Below are 25,294 nucleotides of genomic sequence, written 5' to 3' on the forward strand. Positions count from 1 at the left end.
GGATTGGGATCCAAATAAGGTCCACACATTATAGTTGGTTTCTATGTCTTTTATCCTGTCAGTTCCCTGTCATCTCTTTTTTTTCCCCTTGATATTTGTTTGTGGAATATGCATACTTTTACAGTCTGGGGGCTGTGGGCACCAGCTCTTTCCTGTATCCATGGGAGAAAAGTAAGCTTTGATAAAAGGCAGTGTGTTTACCTGCCACCCCCTCCCTGCTACCCAGCTGAACCGGGATCTCTGGCCTTCGAGGCCAGAGTCCCCCAGGCTTGTTCTCAGGACTGCTGTGTAGAAAAGGAACGTTTGACTTCTGGATTCTTCCATTCCTGGATGGCTTCTTGTCTCTGAGATTCGAGCCTCAAAGGGTCTTCTAAATTCCTTATTCCTTGGAAGCATTTTCCTAGAGTGTGTGAACACTCTAGGTGTAGGTAGGAGCATGTGGCTGCACCAGGAATTAGTGGCATGCTTTGGTATTTGACATTACAGGGAACTGAATTTAAAACACTCATTTTTTTTTAGGAGGAACAGAAACTTGATCAAACAAGCATAAGCAAGAAAGGGTAAACTTAATTTTATTTTGAAATAATTTTAGACTTCTCAAAAGCTGCAAAAAGAGCACACGGCTTTCTCCCATACTCTTCACCCAGCTTCCCCAAATGTTATCACCCCCTTAGTTAATAACCACAGTGTAGTGATTGAAACCTGGAAATTAACCATGATACCATTCTTGGAATGGACTTGACAAAAATTTCACACATTACCCCATCAACATTTTTTTCTGGTCCTGGATTGTCCTTGCATTTAGGCATTGTGTCTCCGTCTACTCCTCTCTGGGACAGTTCCTGCCTTTCTTTGTCTTTCATAACCTTAATGGCCAGTTTTTTTGTGGAATGTCCCTCCTTTTGGGCTCCCAGATGTTTTTTCAGGATTAGGATGAGACCGTGCGTTGGTGGCTGGAACCCACCGAAGCGAATGTCTTTCTCTGGCTTCTCATCAGGGGAGTGTCATGTGGGCATCTCTTCCCATTGATGATGTAACGTGGTTAAGGTGGTGTCAGTTGGGTTTCTTCACTGGAAAGATACTATCCCCTCCACCCCCCAAAAGGAGCAAGATATAAAAGGTAGTTTATGGAATTTGAGAGCAGGGTATGGGACAGGAACCAGGAACTTGGATCTGAGGCAGCTGCTCACTCTCTGTCTCTTTCCTCTCCCACAAACACTCTCATTTCTGTTTGTCTTTGCCATTTGGCTTCATCTCTCTGCCTCTCTGAAGAATTGCCTTTCTCAATTTCTTCATGCATATTATGAAAGATGGCCACACCAAGATGGCGGCCCCAGGGTTCTGTGAACCTGCCACCAGTTTGCTGCTGTTTCTGAGATCCTTTTCCAGATTCCCTGGAGAGGAAGCATGTGATAGGCCCCTCTTTGTCTTCCCCAGCCCTGGTTCTGTAGCTCTGGTCGGGAGAGTGGGGTCACACTGCTGCTGGGACCCCTCTATGAGTGAGGTGGCACAGGCAGCAGACAAGGGGGATGACGTGGGCTGACAGACAACTTCCCAAAGTGTTGAGTATACGTACCCCTTCTCTCCCGCTGTCCTTCCCATCTTCCTCCCCTCCCTCACCATCCTTTCTTCCTTCCTTCTGTCTCACCCTCCTTCCTTCCTTCCTGATACAATAAACGCCTTCCCGAAAACCTTTGTTAGCTGTTTTCAAGTGTCATTACATAGGAAACCTCACTATTCCAAGGCCACATCTGTATATAAAGTGAAGAATCAGGTGTCCTGGGAATAAGCAAACTCTGGATTGTCCAGTATGCACACTCAGCTACATGCATGAAATGCCTTGAAACAGACATATGTGAAGTTGAGCTCAAATATTGTCTAGCCCCCTCCCCCCCCACGACTCCCATATGGTCCAGAGACTAGCACCATTAGTATCATGTGGGAAATGGTTAGAATTATACAACCTCTGGCCTCACCCAGACCTGCTGAGTCAGGACCTGCAGCTCAACAACATCCTTAGGTGGTTCACACTGAATTTTGGGATGTGCTGTTCTAGGTAGAAGTGGGTTTTTTTTTTTTTGGTTCCATTTATGTTTGAGGACTGATAATGCGTGGTGAATTCTCTCCTACTTGGAAAAATGAGATTGCAAAACAGTCATGACTACACAAATACTAAGCTTGTAAATAGGTACACAGATGGCTCTTTGTGCATTATTAGGAGCTCTTAAAGTGAATATAAGTCCACTTTATATTCTATCATATTTTTATTTTCCTACCTTAATTTTGACTTGCCCTGCATTAGGGTAAAGAGTGTGATCCTGAAGTTGTTTTGTGTATATACCAAGCGCACACTCACACTTTAGCTACCGAAACATATATGTAACTCTACTAATCAGAAATCAGGAAAAACTTAAAGTGTCATTGTGATTAAATAAGAACAGGGAACACCCTCCCACACACTTCATTATTTTAGTAAAGCTAATATCTGATCCCTGCTATGTTTGCTTCTTTTTATTTTTTATTTTTTTGGCTGTCAGATTTATGCTAACTCAGAATATGAATAGCATACTTTATTTAAATTGTACATTTTAGTCCATGGACAGCAGTTTTATTGTTTTCTGGGTTTACCATCCTCAGACTGTCTTTGGGGAAGGCTCCGTTAAGGGCTGATTTCAGAGGGGCCTGGTACTAGTGCATAGGTTCCTTTCTGGCTCCAGGATTCCCAAGTGATTCATTGCTGACACGGAAACTGGCAGAGAAACAAATAAGCAAGGCAAATAAAACTGGGTACCTGAGCATAGGTACCCTGCCACGCCTGTGTCTTAGGGAGAGGATAGGGATAGGTTTCCTTACAGCTGTTTCTTTGCCTCCAGACAGCAGCCCTGGAGCAGAGTATTAAAGATGCCCACGAGTGTTATGATGACGAGATTCAGCTCTATAACGAACAGATTGAAAACCTGCGGAAGGAGATTGAGGAGGCCGAGAGGAGCCTAGAGAGGTCTTCTTATGACTGCCGGCAGCTGGTGGTTGCCCAGCAAACGCTGAAGAATGAGCTGGAGCGGTACCATCGGATCATTGAGAATGAAGGCAACAGGTGTGGTCACACACAGGCACAGCCCAGGGACTGCCCTTTTCTCCCCAACCTGGCCACTTGCCTATTCCACGGATCCTTGTTGAGTGCTTCCCGTGTGCCAGGCACAGTTTTAGGCAGTGGGGATGAGGCAGGGAGGAAACACAACTCCATGACCTCGTGGAGCTGGAATCCTAGTCAGGGAGGCAGCTAACGGATGACTCTATAACAGATAACAAGCACCATGGAGTCAGTTGTGATGGGAGAGATGGAATGGCAGTGGGGCCGTGGTGGGGGTTTTTGAAATTTTAAGTAGGGTGGTCACAGAAGACCTCACAGAGAAAGTTGCATTTGACTCTGCAAGCTTCTAGGGATATAAATGTCTTAGCAGGTAAGATGACCAGGAGTATTTAATGAAATGCTGCAGGTGAAGTGCCTATCACAGTGCCTGGCACTCAACAAGTGCTCGGAAGTGTTGTTATTATTATGGCTGCTACTGTCATTGTTTTTATTGCCTGGTTGGGTCAGTAGTGTAGTTGTTGATGCATTGAGTGGTCTTGTTCATAATGAAGCTGTGACTTGAGCTCTGTTAACTTCAGGAGAACTGGGAAATTATCTCTATCCCTATCCCCATCCCCTATCCCATATCCCTGGCCCCCACCCCTATCCTTATTTCTGACCCCTGACTCATATCCCTATCTCCTATCCCCCTCTCCCTATCCCCTATTCCCTAACCCTATCCTCTATCTCTATCTCAGTCTCTCTATCTCTACATCATTTACACCTACAGTCTTCATCATTACTGTACATCATCTGTATGTACTGACACCTACACTTACATCTGCGTCTACATCATCCGTATGAACATGTACTTCTACACTTAAAGCTACGTTATCTGTCATCTACTTCTATATCTTCTGCATCTATGCCATCATTAACTACATCTATACCTATAACTTCTACATCTACACCTATCCCTACACTTACATCATTTATGTACACCATGCACACTTCCACCTACATCATCTACAGATACATCATCTGTATGTACACCATCTACATCATCTACACCATTTATACCTATGTCTACACCATCTACACCTACATCTACACCATCTCTACCTACATCTACATCATCATCATCTACATCATCTACATCTACACCATCTACACCATCTGTACCTATGTCTACGCCATCGACACCTACATCTACACCGTCTACACCTACATCTACACCATCTCTACCTACATCTATATCATCATCATCTACATAATCTATATCTACACCATCTACATCTACATCATCTACATCTTTATCACCTAGAACTACTCCTAAACCTCATCTATACCTACATCATCTTTAAGTATGTGCACACTTACACCTGCACTGACATCATCTTCATGAACGCCTGTGTCATGTACATGTGCATCTCTATCTCTCTCTGCATCTGTATTACATATATCTACTGCTACATCATGTATATTCATGTCTATGTTCATGTCCATATCTGTAGATATCATCCAGAGAACAGTTTGGGGACTTGTAGAAGTTAACCTCATAGAAGGACTCTCACTCTCTATTAAGTTGTGACTTTTTATTTAGTCTTACTGATTTGGGGGGTTTAATAAAAGAGAAGCATTCAGGATTACCCCACCAGAAGTAGTTCTTTCCTTCTCTCTGAATGCTCTGTCTTGGCTGCAAGTGCTCAAATGTTTAGCATTAGTATGTGTTTCACAGTTTATGACTTGAGCTCAAAGAAATCCTTCCTATCCTCATCTAGTGCATAAGTATATACATGATTCATGAATAGTCTGATCTACAGAAAGCTTTCCTCATTTTTGCTCACATTAGAGAGTCATTCTTACCCCTGACTGTCTGTGTGGTTTGATGAATTAAAGATGGTGACCATCCTCTTTCTGGTTCTTTCTCCAGGCTTAGCTCTGCCTTCATTGAAACTCCTGTTACTCTGTTCACCCCAAGCCATGGAACCTCTATCAGCTCTCGGCTTGGTGGGAAAGGTAATGCCCTGGCTTCTGCTATTTTCCGTCATGGAAAAGCAGGAAAAAAAATCAAATGGCTTTCTTCCTGAACTTAGCATTCATACTTCCTTCTGATCCATCTGGAAATTAAATGCTTTTATGTGAGATCCTCTGTTCCTCTCTGATCCACCCCCACAGGTGCTGAGTGACTAAGCCAGAAAGTTTACAAGGAGAAAAATCAGACATTCCCACCTTGGAGATGTCATCCTCAGACTTGAAGCATTTAATTGTGGAGAAAATATAATTCAGTAAATTCAGTATTCACTTCAGCAAATGAAGTGAGCTCTGCTGGGCAAAAGTGCTTAATCTAGTGTCTAGGGGCAGAGTAGACGTTAATTTACTGCTCTGCTCATTTCTCTTCCATTCAAAACAGAGTAAAACTAGCTTGGTTGGCAAGCATGGCTTCTGTCAACATTTGGGCCTCTGGGGATGGTTTCACATACCTGTGAGATGCACTGCAGTGTTTGGGAGAAGAGAAGATGCTATTGTTGATTGCTCATACCTATTGTGCCTTCAAATCCATGTCCTTCAGAAATCTCAGAGGGGTTTGTTGATATGGGGTTTCCAAGTTAGAACGTGGTAGAAAGGGCAGCAGTCTTAGAGCTGGCTCTAGAAGCATGTAGCCACACCCAGGGCCCTGTATGCACAAGGGTCCCCACACTTGCCTTAGTGCTCTGCTGTCCTTGTCTTGAAATCCTTAATGATTCTGAATAGGGGCCCTGCCTCTTCTTCTTGCACTGGTCCCTGAAATTCCATAGCAGCTCCTTCAAGCACCCCCTGTCCTCATACCTGCCCCCAGCAGGCTTGGACATGACCCTCTCTGCAACCCTTCCTTCCTTATGGCTTCATGGCTCATTTCTGCCACTCCCTGTTCACTCAGCTCTCTGAGTCAACCCGTGCTAGATGCCTTTGTTTTGTCTGTCACTCCTCTCGTTCATGGAGTGAGGGCATGGAGAAGACCCTCGAGATGTAAAAGTTAAAAAAAAAAATCAACATTTGGGTTAGGTTGAAAAGCCTCATGGACGAGGTGAGGTGAGATTATGTATGTTTTCTTGAACTTTCCGTTTTTCCTTTTGGCTAGTCTGAAGAAATGTCGATGGCTTTGGGAACAGGGGATTCCTGTTTGTTTGTTCTTTCTTTCTTTCTTTCTTTTTAAAGATTTTATTTATTTATTTTAGAGAGAAAGAAAGAGAAAAGGAGAGAGACAGTGGGGGTAGGGACAGAGGGAGAATCTTCAAGCAGACTCTGCACTGAGCACTGAGCCTAATGCAGGGCTCCATACCATGACCCTGATTTCATGATGTGAGCCACCCAGGCATCTCAAGATTCCTGTTATTTCTGAATTTAATAATTGCCTCCTCTTTTTGCCCACAGGGAAGGGGATGCTGCTTGAGGGGTGTTTTATTTATTTAGGTTGCAATGCACATGGAGTAAGGGAGGTCAATTTGATTCCCTCACCCAAAGCCATTCAGAACACATTGGGCACCCAGGCAGCTCTGTTGTCTCTCTTTAGAAAAGTCCAAGGTGAGGACTACTCTGGAATGAATTCCATTGACTAGTCTGTGGCTCCAAGTACTCATCATGAGCTGAGCAGAGGTTGGGGTGGGGACACCGAGTGTTACTGGCATAGAATGTCTCAGTAAGTTGTACCCAGTGTGATGGGAACTGTGAATGTCAGAACAGGCGGCACCTTCCCTCCCCTCTGTAAGCCCAGAGGGGTCAAGCAACCTGTGCAAAGTCACACAGCTGGTTGCAGAGGTAGGAACTTAATGTGGGTCATGGGTGCTACAGGTCAGACCCAGGCATCTTTCCGGTTTCCTTTTTCCCTATGTATGGTAAACTCTACCCCAGTGCTAGGCACTGGTCTCCAAGACAGCTTGTTTTCCAACAAATACATTCTCTTCCTCTTTCATTGACAAACTTGACTTATACTGCTTCCCCACCTCCCCCTGCTTTTTTTCTTTTTAGATCTCGCTAGGGCTGTGCAGGATATAACAACAGCAAAACCAAGACAAAAAGGTGTCCCCAAAAACATTCCAAGGAAAAAGGAGATTATAGCTAAAGACAAAGCTGATGAGAATCTGGAAGACATACCCCTGCAAGGTCCAGAAGACACAAAGCTGGTGCAGGTGGTACCTAAAGAAGAAGGTGAATCTAAGCTTGACTCACGAGGTGATGAAGCAAGTCCTCTAACCCCAGAAGGGGCTCCAGAGGACGTGCCAGATGGAGGGCAGATAAGCAAAGCCTTTGGGAAACTATTTAAGAAGGTCAAGGAGAAAGTGAAAAGCCCCAAAGAACCCGAGCCCCCTGCTGACCTCTATACCAAAGGGCGGCACGTGCTGGTCTCTGGGGATGCCAGTTATGTGGATCCTGGGTTCTGCTCATACTCCATCCCAGCCAAAGGGGGAGTGATTATTTCCATTGAGGAGGACTCTCTGCATCGCGACAGCCCTGCCGAGCCCTCTCCTGAGCAGCCCGGGCCGCCACTGGAGAATGGACAGGAAGATCTTCAGGGGAAAGAAGGTGGACACCCATCCAACCAGCATACTGCTGACAAGGAGAATGAGATTAATGCTGAAGGATTAAAAGGGCCCGGGGAGAAACAGGATGACCAGAAGGAGGATGAGGAGTCCAGGGGGCCCTGTCCCGTGGTCACCCCTGGTCCGGAGGGACCGTCTACACCGCAATCTCAAAGATCTGGGGTCAGTCCAAGTGGATCTGAGGGGCGCGGGGTTAGGAGCAGCAGCCCACAGGAGAGAAGTCCCCCCAGGGCTTTGGCATATGAGAAGGTGGAAGTGATGGAGTCCATTGAGAAGTTTTCAACTGAGAGCATTCAGACATATGAAGAAACAGCTGTCATTGTAGAGACCATGATTGGGAAGACAAAGGCAAACAAGAAGAAATCGGGAGAAAAGAGCTCTTAAAATGTCCGGGCTCAATGGGCTACAATGTCTTTGGGGCCCCTGCAGGAGAAGTGCTTTGATATTTTAGAACAAATGATAAAAAAGAGTGAGGTGAGGGTTCCTTGTTTGGATTAGACCATAGCTGGCTCGTCTGACATTGCCAATGAAGCCTTCATTAAAAAGTTTTCTTTGCTCGCACACCCTTTGTCTAATTAACAGGGGCCTTGGGAGTGTAGATGGGTCAGCCACGCTCAGGACAGGGATGCCATGTTCAAGGGCCATCAAGCCCTGCTCCTTTAAGGAAAGAGACAAGCTTTTCATCATGGGTCATTGAGAGACTAGGTAGAGAGTCAGGGAGTGGGTGGACTTCACCCAGAAGTGTGCTAGTCGATGCATCAGTGCCTTTTTATTGCATTTCAGGCATGAACACGTGCTCACGTGCAGGAGTGTTTTGCTAGAGGTATGTGATGAAAGCATCTGCCTTAGTTCAGGTTTGCTGAGAAGGTGATCCCAAAGCAAGGATCCAAATGTAGTTTATTTGAGGTGTGATCCCAGAGGTGCCAGGAGGGGACGCAACAGGGAGGTAGGGATGGCAAGGCAGCCAACAAGAGGTGTGCTACCGTCTCAGCACGGAGGACACTTGCAGCTCAGTCACCCCAAGGGATCCTGGGAGACAGAGTAGAACACGGGCCTCAGAGTTGGTGAGGGAGCTGGGGTGTCCATCTACCAACTCCTGTCAGCCAGTGGGGAGGACTGTGCCCAGGGTGCTAATTTTGGGGGTGAAGAAAACCTGCGGCGCAGAAGTACAGGTGCAGGTGTTTGGACCTTAGGCATGGAGATACTTGGCAATGGTAAAGGGTCGTGAGGATCTAAGTGGGGCCGCCAGTGCCATCTGCCACAGCATATGTCCCCAGCGTCCTTTTGTCTGAGTTACTGAAAATGGTATCACCCAGAAATTGCCAAATCCTTGGTCAGGTTTCAAAAAGCAAAATCAAATGTCACTGCGTAGTTCCTAATACAGGAGTTATTTAATTGATTAGTCCAGCCAGCATTTATTGAGCATATCCTATGTGCCAGACGGCGTGCTGTGCTGATAAGGGGAGATTTCTTAGGCTTATCACTGATCTCAATTACCTTAATACAGTATATCATAATATACATGTGTTTGCACGCTCTCTCGCACACACATGCACACATACATGTACTTATTATGTCACATCCTAGGAAACAGATTACTTCAAACTACAATCTCTACAAAAACTCCTGTGTTGCCTCTAGGCTTCTGTTTTTCTGCTAATAGTCCCCCAATTTTTTTTACTTATACCAGTTGAGAAACTGCTCCTTCTCTGTGTAGATGCTCTTAATGACACTGAGTAAATGTGCTTAAATGGATTATTGCATCTGCCTAAACAAACGTATCTGGCAAGACAGCGACACATTATTAGAGAAAATTGATGGAGTTGTAAATTACATTCTATTATTTCTTTGTTATGAATAATAGAATACTAAATAGTCACCTTTCCTATCTATTTAGAGTGTTAAAAAAATATTGTTCTGACTTCACTTGAGATTTTGACTTTAAGAGAGAAATGCTTTTGTTGTTCTTTCTAAAGGATGGAGGACCCACTCCACTGCACACTTTTGAAATATTTATATTTTAAAAGCTTAAGAGAGAATGATGGAAACCATTAGCCAGAGCCCAGAATGTACTAGGAATTTGGATCAGGGTGTATATTATATTCAACATCACGACCACTGAAGACTTTATCTATTCCCCATTAAGTTTTTTTTATTGTGTGGACTGTATGTTCAGTTTGTATTTTAAAAGACAGGGGCATCTTTTTGGAAAGAAAGCTTATTTTTGTATCTAACATCAAAAATGTATTGGGGGTCTCTTCTGTGCCATGCATGGTTCTGGGCACTGGGGAGACAGCAGAGAAAATTGGTTGTGGTTCTGCTCTCACAGTCATGACATTTTGGCAGGAGGAGGAAGGAAATGTATGAGTGAGCAGATAACTAAGTAAGAGAAAATTGGAGATTTGATACTCGGAAGGGAAGCAACAGGGTGGCGTGTCAGAATCACCAGGGGTCTACTTTGGATTGGATGGTCAAGCAAAAAAACCCCATGAATGAGGTGACATGTGATCTGAAAGACAAGGTGGGCCAGTCATGCGCAGAGCTGAGTGAAGAGCATTTCAGGCAGAGGAACTGTAAGTGCAAAGGTCCTGGGGGCAGGAATGGGTTTCGCTTGTTCAAGGAGGAGAAATAAAGGAGTGTAGAGGGACAATGGAGGAGGTGAAGTCAAGGAGGCAGGAACCAAGAAAACACTATTTCCTGGCAGCCTCACCTCAACCTCAAGTTGGACTGACTGTGTGAAGTGTGGGGCTCCCTGTAATGGACACTTTGGGGTCTAGTTGGGATGGTTGTCCCCAGCCCTCCAAAACCTCACTTGCTCTTTTCTTACCTGCTTCTCTCCACTTTCTCTGCGTGGATCTGTTTTTCCCAGGGAGCTGCAGAATGGGTTCATTTTTGGCTTTCCCCTCTCTGAGGTCTCTGGATATAATCACTTTAATTTTATAAAAAGTATTTCTTGCCATTAAACATGGGAGCTCAGAGCAGACCTACCTGTAGCACTGATGACAAGAGAACACCAGAGCTTTGACAAGCCCCGAGGTACCTAAGTGCTAGTGCTGCAGGTGCTGGTCCACTGTTACTCTGGTCCTAACTGTTGCACCAGAGAGTCCCAGCCTCCTCTATCCTGACTCAGCCTCAAGGCCAGGATTGAGAGTCTCCTACAACTGCGTCCCCCATAAAGAAGCTGAATCCCAGCTGCCCACCCCTCCCATTTACCAAGCATTTGGGTCGGTGACTGGTAACTGCTGTTGTCTGAGCCATCCCGGGTGCTGATCTCCAGATCCCCTGACCCTTCCTGTTCTGGGTTATGCCTACTTCCCTAGGCTTCTCATGCCAAGCACATGTGACTCTGCCCCAGGGGCTCCTGTGGTCATAGGGGTGCTCAGTCTACACACGTGGCAGCTGGGGAGCACTGTAGTGTTTGTGCTCCCGGGAGCAGCCCCCAATCAGGATGGACAGGACCTGGTGCATAAATACCCCTGCTCTGTCTCCCCTCCATTGGGATAACTCTGGGCTGTTCCACACTCTCCCCAGTGGGTCTGAACCCCGGATATCCACAAAGAAACCCATTTACTCATATGCCCTGAATCAGTCTCCTTCCATCTCTGTCTTTTCTGTTCCCTATATACAGACGCTCCTTTCTAATAAATGACTTGACCTTGTTTCAGACTCAACTTCTGGGAGGACCCAACCTAAGGCAGCTGGTTGGCATGTGCCCAGCAACAACCCCCACTCCTCAGGTGGCAGCCCCGACTTTGTGTTGAGAAGCTTCTCCTCCTTTACATAGAGCCTTGATCAGACTGCCGAGACAAATCAGACCCACTGTTGGAAGTGGTAATCTGAGCCAAATAAAACTGAGGCAGGAAATTCTGGAGCTGGCCGGTGGTGGGAGAGTTCTGATGTGCTCACCACTCACTCCCTCTGTGTCTCCCTCTTCTTAGGGCTGCTCCTATCTCTATCCCTTTTCTGGGCTATTTAGGCTGCTGCTTCAGACTTTCCTTGAGTTCTGAGAGCTACTCCACATGCTTTGGACATGCCACTTATTTGTTTCCATTAGTTAGAGTGGGTTTCTGTTGCTTGCAACCCCAGAGCTCTCAAAGACTGCTGCTAAGAACTGAGGTTCAGTATCAACAGAAAGCAGGCCCTATGCAGGGTTCTGGGTGCAGGTGTTCTGTTAGAGCTGTGGCCACAGGAACACAGTGCTCTTAGGGAGCACCTGCCTCTTTTAGTGACCATTCTGGTGCCAGGGATGGACCCCACAACCTTGTCTCTGCTTTGCTGGCATCTCCCTGGTGGCAGAAGAGAGAAAGGCTGGAGGAGGTGGAAGGGGCCTGCTCCTTCTTGTTTGTCCTCATTGCCCCCAGCAGTGCTGCTTCACCCCGGGAGCAGCAGTTCCTTTCCACGGCAGCTGCCGTATCCAGTTCTCAACTTTTCCAAAATTCGCAGGACCAGCCTCATCCCAGTCTCCTCAGAAATGCCTGCACCAAGTGGTTGGCAGCCCTCTTGAGAGGTCTGGGTCTTCCACCTGCACTCACACACCAGCTCTGGGCATGCGAGGGAGTCAGGTGGGTGGTGGCCCTCCCAGGGACCCACCATGGTCCTGGAGAGCTACCTTCCCTTTCCTAGTGAGCCCCTGACTTGCACGTGTAGTAGACTCCTTGGTCCGTGTTCTCTAGTGTTCTCTTTTGCCTTTCTTTCTTTCTTTCTTTCTTTCTTTCTTTCTTTCTTTCTTTCTTTCTTTCTTTCTTTCTTCCTTTTTTTTTTTTTAAGATTTTATTTATTTATTCATGAGAGACACACACACAGAGAGAGGCAGAGATACAGGCAGAGGGAGAAGCAGGCTCCATGCAGGAGCCTGATGTGGGACTCGATCCCGGGTCTCCAGGGTCACACCCTGGGCCGAAGGCAGGCGCCAAACCGCTGAGCCACCCAGGGATCCCCCCTCTTTTGCCTTTCTAATTAAGTAGGGAATCCTTTTTACTCACTTTGTGGTACTTCTATCACTCTTCCCTGTTACCGTCCTTGGTGGGATTCTGTCTTCTGACGGGGTGGGAGAGGGCGTGAGGCAGGGAAGCGAGGCATCAACACAGATTGCATTAATTGGCCAGCCACTGCCGTGGGCACCTGGGGCTCCAACCCACTGGGGACCCCAGAAGAGACCAGGTAGAAAATCTTCCCATTGTCGCAACAGGAGGCCAGGAAGCTGGGCTATCTATGTACCAGCTCCCATCCTTCCTCGGTACGGGTGGCTCCAGCCCCGGGGTGTGGATTCCCCGACACTGCTGTCTGTCGCGCATTAGGTCTGGTGCATCTGTGCCGTCAGAGAACACGCCCAGCGGAGAGAGCGGCCTCGGCGTGGGCATGTGTGCAGACTGGCTACAGGTGACCTCCGGGCCGGGCCAAGGACATAGATGGGCAACCATTATCTACAAAGGGCCAGATCATAGGCTGTACTAACTACTCAACCCTGCTGCTTTAGCATGAAAACAGGCTGAAATACAATACGAAAGGCAACAGGCATGACTGTTTTCAATACAAGTGTATTTATAAAAACACGCAGAGGGCCGGATTGGATCTCTGGACTGTAGTTTGCTGATCCTTAGTGTAGGGCATGTGCCAGTAAGGTCTATTATAAAATGAATTTACATATGAACAGATATGTTTGTTTCTTCTTTCCTCTTTCATGTTGGAAAGTTCCATTTAGGTCTCTCCTTGACTTAAAGCTTATAAGAAAAGATCTCCAAGCAGCCATTATAATCTAGTTTTCCTGCAATTTTTGTATCATAGGTTTGTATTTGGGGTGTTGCTGGTGAATGAAGTCACCTCAAAACTCGTATGTCAGTTTGGCACATTGATGATAAAGGATGTCATTCAGGCACCCTGATTAGTACAAATGCTTGACTTCAATTTCTCATGCTTGGATGAAAGCAAATAAATGCCGCAAAAAAGCCTCACTGACTTATGTTTTATTCAAACAAACAGGGCTTTTCAATTGAGACGTATGTTTGACCATGAGATACATCCCTGCTTAGTGGTAACTCTGCTGGCTGGTACCTTCGCTTGTTACACCCACCCCTTCACCTGCAAGCGTGTATCCTGTGATCAGGAGCTTATTAGCTGGTTTATTTGTCACCTGTGGTCAGTCAGAAGCTCCAGAGAAAAAGACAAGTGGCAGCCTCTGCCTTCTATCCAGCTTGGAGTAGCCGATGGAATATCCTCTTGGGTGCAGAGGGACATCTTTGAAGGCACTTCGAGGTGGGTCACCGACACTGTGGTGGTGAGGGCACGTTGGCCTGAAGCCTCGGTAGAATTCAGTGTCAGTTAACATCAAAACAAAGGGATTCCCAGACTCATTGCTGTTGTGGCATCTCAAACTCTGTGGGCTGAGATTTTCCAATCACCCCCACCCCACCCCAAACCATGTGTTGCCGAACATTAAGAGTTTAGTAACACGAAGTCTTCATCCCAAGTGCATTTCTAACCATCAGTTCATTCTATCCCCAGGTTCAAAACAGTGAAACTCTTCTAAGAGAAAAATGAAGCTGGCAGGCTGGCTTGGAGAATTTATCTTGGGTTAAACTTTGATTCCTGGTCCCTTTGAGTCCACAAGCAAATTCAACTGGAGTTTTTTGAATCCAAGAAAAGGGTTTCTTGGCAACTAAATACCTAAGAGACTAGTGGGAAAACTTAAGAACTACTTAATTTGCAGGGCAAAGAGGGGATCTTTTTCTCTAGAGATCCAGGTGCTGGTATCCCTAGTGATAGTTATCCCCTCTCCTGGTGTTAATGTCCTTGGGAAGCCAAATAAGGCTCAGGAGGCTGAGGGTGGACGTGGAATCTGGCCATCAGCAGATGGATGATGTTGACAGGCGCTGGCTTCCCATGCATTGGGCTCTGTCCTCAATAGATTTCAGTTCTTCAGAGACCGGAATTCCTCTTTATACCAAGCCTGTATGTTTCCCTACGCTTAACACCTCCAGATCCTCTCTGCCAACTTTTGTTCCCCTGACTCCATTTTCCTAAGCTCCTACATGCTGAGTGTTGGCTCCTCTCCCCACCTTTTCTGTTGATTTATTCCTTCTTTGGAGACAACCACCCAGCTGGCTGCAGCCAAGTCATCTTCCTTGGTCCAGGACGCATTCTGCGCTGATGTTAATTCAAACTCTCAGAGTTTTTAGAATCCCTTATTCTCTCTCACAACCACTCACTCTCTCTCTCTCTCTCTCTCTCACAACCACTGTCTTTATTTTTTTTAAATTTTTTAAATTTATGATAGTCACAGAGAAGGGGGCGGGCAGAGACATAGGCAGAGGGAGAAGCAGGCTCCATGCACCGGGAGCCCGACGTGGGATTCAATCTCGAGTCTCCAGGATCGCGCCCTGGGCCAAAGGCAGGCGCCAAACCGCTGCGCCACCCAGGGATCCCACAACCACTGTCTTTAATCTTGACATTTTGATTTTTAGAAATTTCTATCAAATTAAACTTTGCATGCAAGAACTTACTCTGGCTATGAGAGCACCAATTTCCCAATTAAGCATTTCCCTCTCTAAATCTAAAATACGGGATCCCTGGGTGGCGCAGCGGTTTAGCGCCTGCCTTTGGCCCAGGGCGCGATCCTGAAGACTCGAGATCGAATCCCACGTCGGGCTCCCGGTGCATGGAGCCTGCTTCTCCCTCTGCCTATGTCTCTGCTTCTCTCTCTCTCTCTGTGTATGACTATCATAAATAAATAAAAATTAAAAAACACATAAATCTAAAATACTTGGCTATGTTTCCCATAGGTTTTGCAGTATGTGGTTTTCACTCCAACCAATGATCACATGAAAACCACTCTTATTAATTTGTAAGTGATAATTAATAATGACAGTACAGTAATAACACTGTAAGAATGATCAGTTTTAATCTTTTGGAAGTCAATTTTTGAACTTAAGTATAGAAAAGCAGTGTCTCAGTTTGTCACAACCTCAGACTTTGGACTTTACACCTTTAATGTCTGTTTTTGGTCACAGCCTTTCTTAAGATTTTACTAATTGGGTTTGATAAGTATTATCCTAGGACAAAATTAAACATTGTTTTCATAGTGAACCATTATAAGTACAATACATTAGTATTTTATTAATAATTGTTAAGATTGCTAGAATAGTTTGTGGTCACATAGTTTACAGCTAGTTGTAATACTGTTCACAGTACTACCCATGAAGAGATGGTTGCCATGTAAATCAGTACTTAATATCTTTTAAGAGAATGTGTCAAGCTCTCTCTGATGCTGATCAAGTTTTCCATTAGATGTCCTACATTTCCCAGTTGCCTTGTGTTTACGTAGGGTCATTGACCAGTACTGGCCAATGCATAGTAGCTCAAAAGGCATGTGTGTCTCCTCAGGCTGAACATAGAGGAGTGGATGAGAGTCCTCCATAGGTTCTCTTCTGTAAGGTCATTTAGCAGCCTTGTGTTAGGATTGCAAACTGTAAGATCGAAGAGTAACACAGCCTGAATCCCTGAGTCTGTGGCCTCAGGGAGTCTCCTGAACCCTCAGAGAAATTCATGTGAATTATAAGTAAACCTTTGCTGTGTTAAGCCACTGAAATTTGGGGGCTATTTGTTACTAGAGCATAACTCAGTCTAGCTTGATGAATACATTGTAGAATAGTCTTTCTAAAAGATTTTTACCATGATCCACAATAAATATTTACCTTGTGAGCCAATACATACACATGCACACTCTTTCTCCACACACAAACACACAAAACAAATATTTCAAGAAACAACACTTACTAATATGCATGATCTACTCTGTTCTATTCCAGTTTCATTTCTATTATATTCTGTTTTATTCTATTCCAAAATGTTGAACATGATTCCCTAAATTTTTTTCTACAACTTGTTAATGGCATATAACTTGAGTTTGAAAATTGCTGGTATAGATTGTAATTTGTAATTTGCTAATTATAAATTTCTCAGGCATATTTATGAAAGCAAGCTTTTTAGATCTCTCTTTGGCAACTTTTCATTATCTGATCCTAGAATGGATGAAGTGTTTTTATGTAATACACATCACATCCCACATAATTTCTGGAAGGTAATATTTTATTGTCGAGTCTCCTAATTTACATGTCCTTTTAAATTTACTTATAAAATTTTGTCACAGAGAGTAACAATGTTAACTTGATTAATCATTATTCACTTATTTTTATTTTTTAAAATAAATGATTATAAATAACCATCTCTTGCATTAGGATCAGGGATATCATAAAAACCTCACTAGCCAGACATATCTTTGTGTTAATACTAGTGCAAAAAATGAAAAAGAGACCAAATATTTTTATATAGCACTATATATATTTTTTATATACTGTATACTCATATCAAAACTTGCATTTCTGTTAAGAAGCTGATAAGTTACTCTCTAATTTCATAAATTATACCACAGCTGTGAAAATATGGACAACTATTTTATATTTTTGCTGCTATATAAGACATTTAATGTTTATACAGAAAGCTGCAAAATTACAGAGGTGATGCAACGGGAATCAATGAACATTTTCACCTGAATTTCCACCGGCCTTTTTCTTCAGCCAGAGTCATCTTGATATTCTCTGAATATTCTTTTAGAGATGAATATGGTGTCTGTTTCTTCAATACGTACACATACACACATTTTAGGTATATGTGTGTATATACATTTATACAAGTGTATATATATATGTATATATATATACACACATACACACATGTATATAGTCTACATATGTATATATATTTCTGTGTGCACTTATACACATATGCACACATAATGTCCTTTGGTTTATTTTCAGACTGTTAATATGAAATGAATTTTTGATGGTTTCCATTAATTTTTTCTTTAAACTGGTTTAAAAAGACCTTCGCAACAGGTAATAAACTTCTTTTAAAAATCATAAATATTATTACATTTTAAAGCATTATATAGAGAAGGTCATACGGTGTTAGAGAAGACAGAAATTCATGCCAATATGGGAGGGGGAGAAAAGAAAGAAAATGGGTTTTCCAGAGTTTTCTCTTAAAGTTGCCACCTTCAAGGAATGGAACCTAGTGCCCTTGTGTTGCTGGCTTTAAGGAAAGGAACTCTGAGCTTAGCTACATGCTCCCATGGGAAGGGAGAGATGCAGCCAGAAGTGGTTGATCAGTTCTCGGGAATCAAATCAAACAAATAAAGGGGCCAATCCTTGGGGAGGAAAACGAAATGATGATGGGTCAAGATGAATGGATAAAGAAGATGTGGTTTATGTATACAATGGAATATTACTCAGCTATTAGAAATGACAAATACCCACCATTTGCTTCAACGTGGATGGAACTGGAGGGTATTATGCTGAGTGAAGTAAGTCAGTCGGAGAAGGACAAACATTATATGTTCTCATTCATTTGGGGAATATAAATAATAGTGAAAGGGAATATAAGGGAAGGGAGAAGAAATGTGTGGGAAATACCAGAAAGGGAGACAGAACGTAAAGACTGCTAACTCTGGGAAACGAACTAGGGGTGGTAGAAGGGGAGGAGGGCGGGGGGTGGGAGTGAATGGGTGACGGGCACTGGGTGTTATTCTGTATGTTAGTAAATTGAACACCAATAAAAAATAAATTAAAAAAAAAAAAAAAGAAAGCATTTCTATTTGGTAATGAAATGGTGCTGTGTTTTTGGGGTTGACGGGGAGAGGAGTGTGTCACCTTTGGGTTGCCTGTTACACATCTTCACGGATTGCTTAGCTGTCAAGATAGTAACTGTGTGCTTTCCCTACAGAGGTCTTCTCTTGCTTCCTCCAGGCCTCATGTTGCTGGGGGGATGGGTCAGCATCAGCCCCCTTTGGCGGAAGAGGCCCCATGCAAATGGAGATCCACATCTTCAAACATGCCCCCTTCACCCTTCCCACACCTCTTCCAGAACAGAGGCCATTGCCCCACACATTGAAGAATCCCAACTGTATGTTTTGGAGATTAAAGCCCAAGTATATGTGTGCCCAAAATACTCATCTTGCTTCTCATTGGATTAAGAAGCTCCAAAGTGATTTAGGAAAAGGAATGTTCCAGTGTTCTAAACTACTAAGCTATTCTTTAATAGACGTGTTGCCAGACTTGCCTTGCCTTTTCTTTTGGATAGCTATGTGAGGAACCCCAGAAAATTGAGGCTGGGATGAATTCTATACAAACTGAGTAATTTGGGCTTCTCTAGGAGATTTTACCGTAACAGAGCAGCAGCTGGTGAAAAGGACAGCCAAGCTACTTAGGTTCTATATGTATCACACTGGCTGAGTAGGACAAGTTATGCTGTTGGTGTTAGTGGTATGATTTCCAATGCTCGTGCATTTTGACTCTCCTCCCCAGCCAGTAATTAGGGCCGTCATAGATGGCATCTTTTTGCATCATACCACCTTCATCTATGTCACTGAAAAATCTTGCTAAGTTCAAAACATCCCCCCACCCCCGCCAGGATTTACAGCATCTGTTGTGCTTTAGAGATTCAGAGCTCACCTTCTGTTATTACTTTTCTCTTTTATGTAACAGGTCCTCTGTTGAGACCATAAATAAACGTTCTTGGAGTCACTGCCTGTGGCTTTTTAAATGCATTCTCTTCTAAGATATGAAAACAATGGAGGAGAAAGCTGTCCCAGTTTGGTTGCTGGCTATCACCTATATGAATGGCACAAATAAAGAACTTGGAGTCACAAATAGGACATGGGTGTTGGTGGGAACACTGTATTTGGGGCATAGAATTAAAAAGATTGCGTCCATTGGGATGAAAAGAATCATTGACAGTGAGCAAAGCTTCAGATCAAGAAGTTGGAATCGCTTATGTGCAGGTGACAGTGATTGCTAGATTCCTGACAGAGTGTGGACGGAGGACAGAGAGGCAGAGATGGGGGAGGGAGGGAGTCAGTGGAGGCCGGGCTGTGGTGCTAGTTCTTGCGCAGGATGCTCTTCAGGCTTCTCTCCACGGCTTCGTCCAGCTCCTCCTCCAGCTCCTCCTTCTTGGACATGGCGAGCTTGGACTGGTAATCCCTCACAACCTGGTCGATGTAAGGGGCGCTCTGCGTGCCATGCAGCATCAGTGTCCACTCCTTCAGCACGCCCTTCTGTGGTGCGCTCCCCACAAACCCCAGCTCCAGCGTCCAGGTTCCTCGGGCGTCTTCCCCCCAAGTGTGGGTGGTCATGAAAGGCCACTTGTCAAAGCCCACCTTGGAGTCGTCATCCCTGGGACGCCGACTTAGCAAAATGGACTTGGTGCCCATCGGGGAAGTCATGTTGATGTTCAGGTCTCCTCTCCTCGTTGCATTGACTGTGATGACAGCTTGGACGTGCTCAAGGTAGCGGACGAAATTTTCTTTCCCCTCACACGCATCGGTGGTGAGGGTCAGCACCAACTTGCCAGTGGATGGTATTTTCCTGAGGGCAAAGTGATGAGGAGAGACATACAGTAAGGGATGATGGGCACACTTATACTTAAGGTTTGAAAGGCAGCTTCAGGAAGAAAACAGGGGCCTTGGAGCTAATCAGACAGGCCAGCGGGATGAGCCTGAGCATCCTACCTATGCCCCTTGCCTATATCTTCTGTGTGGAAGGGAAATGTAGGGCATGCTGCTCACGCCCTTCTCACTTCTTCTGAGCCCCTTCCGAGTTCACCTGCAGCTGTGGCTCTCATGTATTCTGACTACTTCCCACCTCAGATGTCGGCATCACACAGCTGCTCTCCTGGAGCTCCCACCCCCCGCCCACCCCCCAACCATGGGAGCCTACTTCAGCTGATGGGTAGCCACAAAGTGTCAGGGATTTAACTCTTCAGGGACAGCCTCCTACAGATCATTTGAATAGAAAGCCATAGACTAATATACCCTGGCTTCCCTGTTCCTTAGCGGGGCAACTCAATGTCCCCAGTGGGATTGAACGTGTCGCCCCCCGTGGCAACATGCTCATCAAAGCACTCCTGACTGGCTCTTTCTCTCTTGTCTCACATCTCCAGTCCTTGATGGTGTTTCCTGAGATCATCTCTCAAAAAAACTGTCAGCACCTGAGTCTCACCTCTGGGTCTACTTTTGGAACAATGCCTGTCTTTTAAAGTGCTAAGTATCAGGGATCCCTGGGTGGCTCCACGGTTTAGTGCCTGCCTTCGGCCTGGGGTGTGATCCGGGGGTCCAGGGATTGGTCCTGCGTTGGGCTCCCTGTGTGGGGCCTGCTTTTCCCTCTCCCTCTGCCTGTGTCTCTGCCTCTCTCTCTCTTTCTGTGTCTCTCATGAATGGATAAATAAAATCTTTTAAAAAAATAAAGTGCTAAGTATCTTGATAAATAGAAGTTATTGCTATGGTGATTGTTATTACTGTCAAGAAAAAGTTGGGAATGGAGTTAATCCTAGTGAAGGAGCATCCCTTGAAAGATCACAGGAATTTGAAAGACTTTGGTCACAGAGCTGAAGCCCCAGGGAGGGTCAGCCTAAGCACTCCTCAGCTGACTTTCCACACAACCAATATCCTTCCTGGATGTGGCCTTTTTTGAAGGCAAGACACTCAGAGGTTTTTGCATAGGAAACATAATAAGCTATATTAGAGGACTGCATGGTGTAATGAAAAGACTCCAGACTTCGGGAATAAACCTATTTGGGTTAGAATTCTCTTCTCTGCTTACTGGTCAGGAGAGCTTGGGCAAATTATTTAAATACTTTGAAATCTCACTGTCATCACGGATGGATTTTGTGACACCAAATCAGACCACCTATGAAAACATGGAACATAGTGCCAGGATCACGGTACTAGCAACCCTTCCCTGGGCTTTTCCCTATGTGAATATTCTCCCTTGACAAGGTATTTTATTTTGGAGCATAAAACGATAGGTATTTTAAAACACACATCTTGTAGAGCCCATCTACAAAAAGATGATCACACATGCAGCTCAGAGGCAAGCATTGGTTCTGCATGACCCTTGGAACCAAAGCCATAAACCTGGGTGGGCTTGCTGAAGCTTACCCTGTAACTCAATGATAAAAGTCAATACTCTCTCAAGGACCTTTCAAAATATGTGCTTTAAGGGTTTCATGGAGTGCTACTATTATATGCACTCTACATAGATGCTGATGCTGAATGATGCATGAGATACCCACTGGCCATGGACATCTAGTGGTGGAGGTGGGGTACCATGCTCTGTGGAAATCATTAGTTTGGTGGAGAACAAGTATTAGACCAGCTTTGGAAGTCAGAGAATGGCAGGTTGCTAGCTAGATTTCTCAGAAAGGATGCTATTTACTCACAACAGGGTCAGAAACGTAACAGGGGAGCTGATACATGACCAACAATCATTTGGGCTCCAGCCCATAGGTAGAAAGCTATGTGGTCCAGTTATGGGCAAAGCATTTGAGCTCTCTGGGCTCATTTTCCTTACCTGTATGATAAAGATATGACTTTCTACACTGAAGAGTTACTGTGTATATGAAATATATACACACATTCATATATATCATATATCTACAGATGTCTAGATCAGAGCTGGCCAATAGAACTTTCTCCAATGACAGAAATGTTCTGTATCTGTACTGTCCAATACAGTAGTCAGTAGCAATGTGGAGGCCAAGAAAATTAAGGCCATTCCACTTTAAGTTCAGCCTTAGCACAAGTACAGCCATCCCAGGCCCCTGTGAATAAGAGCTGAACTTTATCTTACTTCAGTTACAGAAAAAAAAAAAAAAAAAACAGCTTATGGCTTAAGGTCCTAGAAAGCTCCATATTAGAATAAAAACAGAGCCCAAGCCAAGGGCAGGAAGCCCCTATTAGAATGATAACAGAGCCCAAGCCAGTGGCATGAAGCCCCATATTAGAACAGAACTCAATGCCCTTGAAGGCCCCATATCAAAATGTAAATGGAACTTGAGGAATTGCTCCACCTCTTCTGGAGGTCCCCTAAACCAGCCCTTAAAACTAAGCTGAAACCCACCTCGGGGTCCAAGTCCCTGCTCCACTGTGTCGGGTATACTTGGACCCAAGCTCGAGCTTGTAAATAAACCCTCGTGTGTTTGCATCGGTGTCGGCTCCTTGGTGGTTTCTCAGATTCACAATCTTGGGACAACACTCCAATGACAGAAATGTTCTGTATCTGTACTGTCCAATACAGTAGGCACTAGCAATGTGTGGCTATTGAGCATTTGAAACATGATGAGTGTGGGGAACTGAGTTTTTAATTAAATTTAATTTTAATAATTAATTTAAATGTATTTAATCCTATTAAATAGCCATCTGTGGCTAGTTGCTTCTATATTGGATAGCACAGATATAAATTATTGGCATATGTTCAATTTGAACCGGAAAGTACCACCACAATTAGAAAATTTCTTGGTCTTCTATTGTAAGCACATTCCATTTTTGTCATGGCTCACAGGCTCTAGGAAAAGCTGTGAGCTGGGAAAACTGTGGATCCTGTTATGCAGGTTTTCTGGCCACCTTGCTGGAGGCTTCTAGAATGTTCAGACCTCAAGTAGCAGTGAAATGCCATATTCTACTACTGAGATTTTACACAGACAAACAGGCAGGTCCAGAGGCTTTCCTCTCAGAGCTGAGACTCAGGGACTCTGGAACTCTCTCCAAGAAGCACAGTTGGAGAGAGCAGAGGATGATGGCAGAGCCCACAGCAGGCAGAAACTCTGGCTCTGAGTCCTGTGTTGCGTTTGATCCCCTTTCCTATCGTTCAGGTCAGGCAACCTTGAAAAACTCAAGAAGCAAATTCACAAGTCAACAACTGAAAGCTGTTACCCTGAGTAATAGTTATTCTAGATATTACAAAGCATCACTAATCATTTGTCAAATGCAATTGTCCCTATTATCACCAAGATTCAAAACACAAGTTGGGTTCTAAAAAAAATTTCATTTTTCTGTCCCCATTTGCACCCAGGCCACTTATGCATGGAATTCACCAAGTGACAGTCCATTTACAAGTCAATTCGTGGAAACTCTGGCAGACAAGTGACCTTGCCTTCCTGGGGGAAAACAGGAAATATTTCTTCAATTGGCTGAGAACCAGAGACAGGATGGCCACAGTAGCTGGGAATCAGATCCACAGCTCACATGCAATGGGGTTTCCAAAAATGAACAACGATGTCCTTCATATAGGAAGTGATTCCAGGGCTGAGATGATCTCATGATAGGAGAGAAATCCGTTTGGGACCAAACCTAAGACAACCTTCATGCACACCGTGGCTACGGGGGCTTCCGTAGGTACAGTCTTTCATCCAGATTCCCTCCACAGCTGCTTTGAGTTTCAACTAATGACTCTCAGCCACCCCCTCAGAAGAGGAAACTAGAACACAGGCTGTCCGTTGCTCAGCCTCAGGGACATGGGAGTATATCTGTGAGAGGGCTAGAGGCAGGGATGGAGGAGGCTGAGAAATGACTGGCATTTTGTCCTTACCTGGAAAGCAGAAGACAGACTAGAGTGGGCACAAACACACCCACAACTTCCCCACCAGCCTTGAGGTTGGGGTGTGTGCAGGGGTTGGAGGCCATCCCAAGCGCCCCTGGGGAGTCCTGCTTGTTTAGTGCCATGGAGGTACAGCCCATTTGCAGAACTTGCCATCGCTGCCCTGCCATGTGAACTGCCCTTAGAATGCATGGGGGGGTAGGCCCCTGAGAGAGAGCAGTGGATTCTTCCTGGAACGTTAAGTCACTTTAAAATGAAACTCAAAGCCTTGGGTGAATTCCAGATGAGTCTTGGAAGAGAAATAATGTCACTCCTCCTCTCCGGAGGTAGGCTTCTCCGCACCATGGCGTTAGGAGAATGGAGGAACAGTATCTGCCAGGTGTTTCTTATTACTTCCTTTTTTTTTTTTTTTTTGCTCACTTGTATTTTCTGATTTTCCTACAGTGTCCATATTTTGTGTTTAGAAGAAGAAAAGGAATCCAATCCACCCTTATTTTAAAGGAAAAGCAATTCCTGATGTACTCAGAAAAAGGCAATTTATAAGGCTGAAATAGGAGGCACCTGTTGGCTTAGTCAGTTAAGTGTCCAACTTTTGATTTCAGCTCAGGTCATGATCTCAAGGTTGTGAGATCGAGCCCCATGTCTGGCTCTGCACTGGGTGTGGAACCTGCTTGAGATTCTCTCTTTCCCTCACCCTCTGCCCCCTTGGGCCACCACCCCCTGGAGTGCGTGCACACGTGCACTTACTCTCTGAAAAAGGTTGAAATAGGAGATGGTTGTTTGTGGAACCAAAGTGACTCTGCTTGGATCCATATTCTGGAACTCATTTGCTTCAAAAATGAGGTATCCATCAAGAGGTCTGAGCTATTCTCTGAACTTTGAGAGAATATGTACGGAAGCCTCATGTTCAAGTCTCATAAAAGACAAACTTGGGGACCCGAGGATGGCTTATATCTTTACTGCATATTGTTGCAAAAAAGTGGTCAATTGCCTCCTGCCTAGGAATCAGCACTGCTTCCCAGGGGGGCCCTCTGGAATGCTACCTGTGTTTTGAGTCCTCAACTGTATGATAAAAATAATTTATGATGCTACAGTCATCTTATTAGAATGATAACAGTAGTGTTCATAATGGCCACCCTTTCTTGAGGGTTGAAGAAGTCTACTCTGTGGCAGTCATAGAACACTCAAGAGGTGGGGACTGTGATGTTTTCCCTTTCCCA

General features: G+C 44.7%; 2 protein-coding genes across 17 annotated transcripts in view; one reads left to right on the forward strand and one right to left on the reverse strand.

Annotated features, from left to right (window-relative positions):
- The window catches only part of BFSP1 (beaded filament structural protein 1), a 67,652-nt gene extending 59,441 nt beyond the window's left edge, over positions 1 to 8,211 (forward strand). For all 16 annotated transcript variants that reach the window (XM_077872115.1, XM_077872103.1, XM_077872101.1 and 13 more), the window contains 3 exons: positions 2,874 to 3,094; positions 5,004 to 5,089; positions 7,079 to 8,211. In XM_077872115.1, coding sequence (XP_077728241.1) covers positions 2,874 to 3,094; positions 5,004 to 5,089; positions 7,079 to 8,034 — 1,263 coding nt within the window. In that variant the 3' untranslated portion in view covers positions 8,035 to 8,211. The remainder of the gene's footprint in view (positions 1 to 2,873; positions 3,095 to 5,003; positions 5,090 to 7,078) is intronic.
- An 11,152-nt stretch (positions 8,212 to 19,363) lies between these two features.
- Positions 19,364 to 25,294, reverse strand: part of PCSK2 (proprotein convertase subtilisin/kexin type 2) — a 249,000-nt gene continuing 243,069 nt past the window's right edge. Inside the window, exon 12 of the mRNA XM_077872118.1 lies at positions 19,364 to 20,066. Within this exon, the coding sequence (XP_077728244.1) occupies positions 19,580 to 20,066 (487 nt within the window). The 3' untranslated portion in view covers positions 19,364 to 19,579. The remainder of the gene's footprint in view (positions 20,067 to 25,294) is intronic.

The sequence above is a fragment of the Canis aureus genome, chromosome 26 (genome assembly GCF_053574225.1).
Source record: "Canis aureus isolate CA01 chromosome 26, VMU_Caureus_v.1.0, whole genome shotgun sequence".
Lineage (NCBI taxonomy): Eukaryota > Metazoa > Chordata > Mammalia > Carnivora > Canidae > Canis > Canis aureus.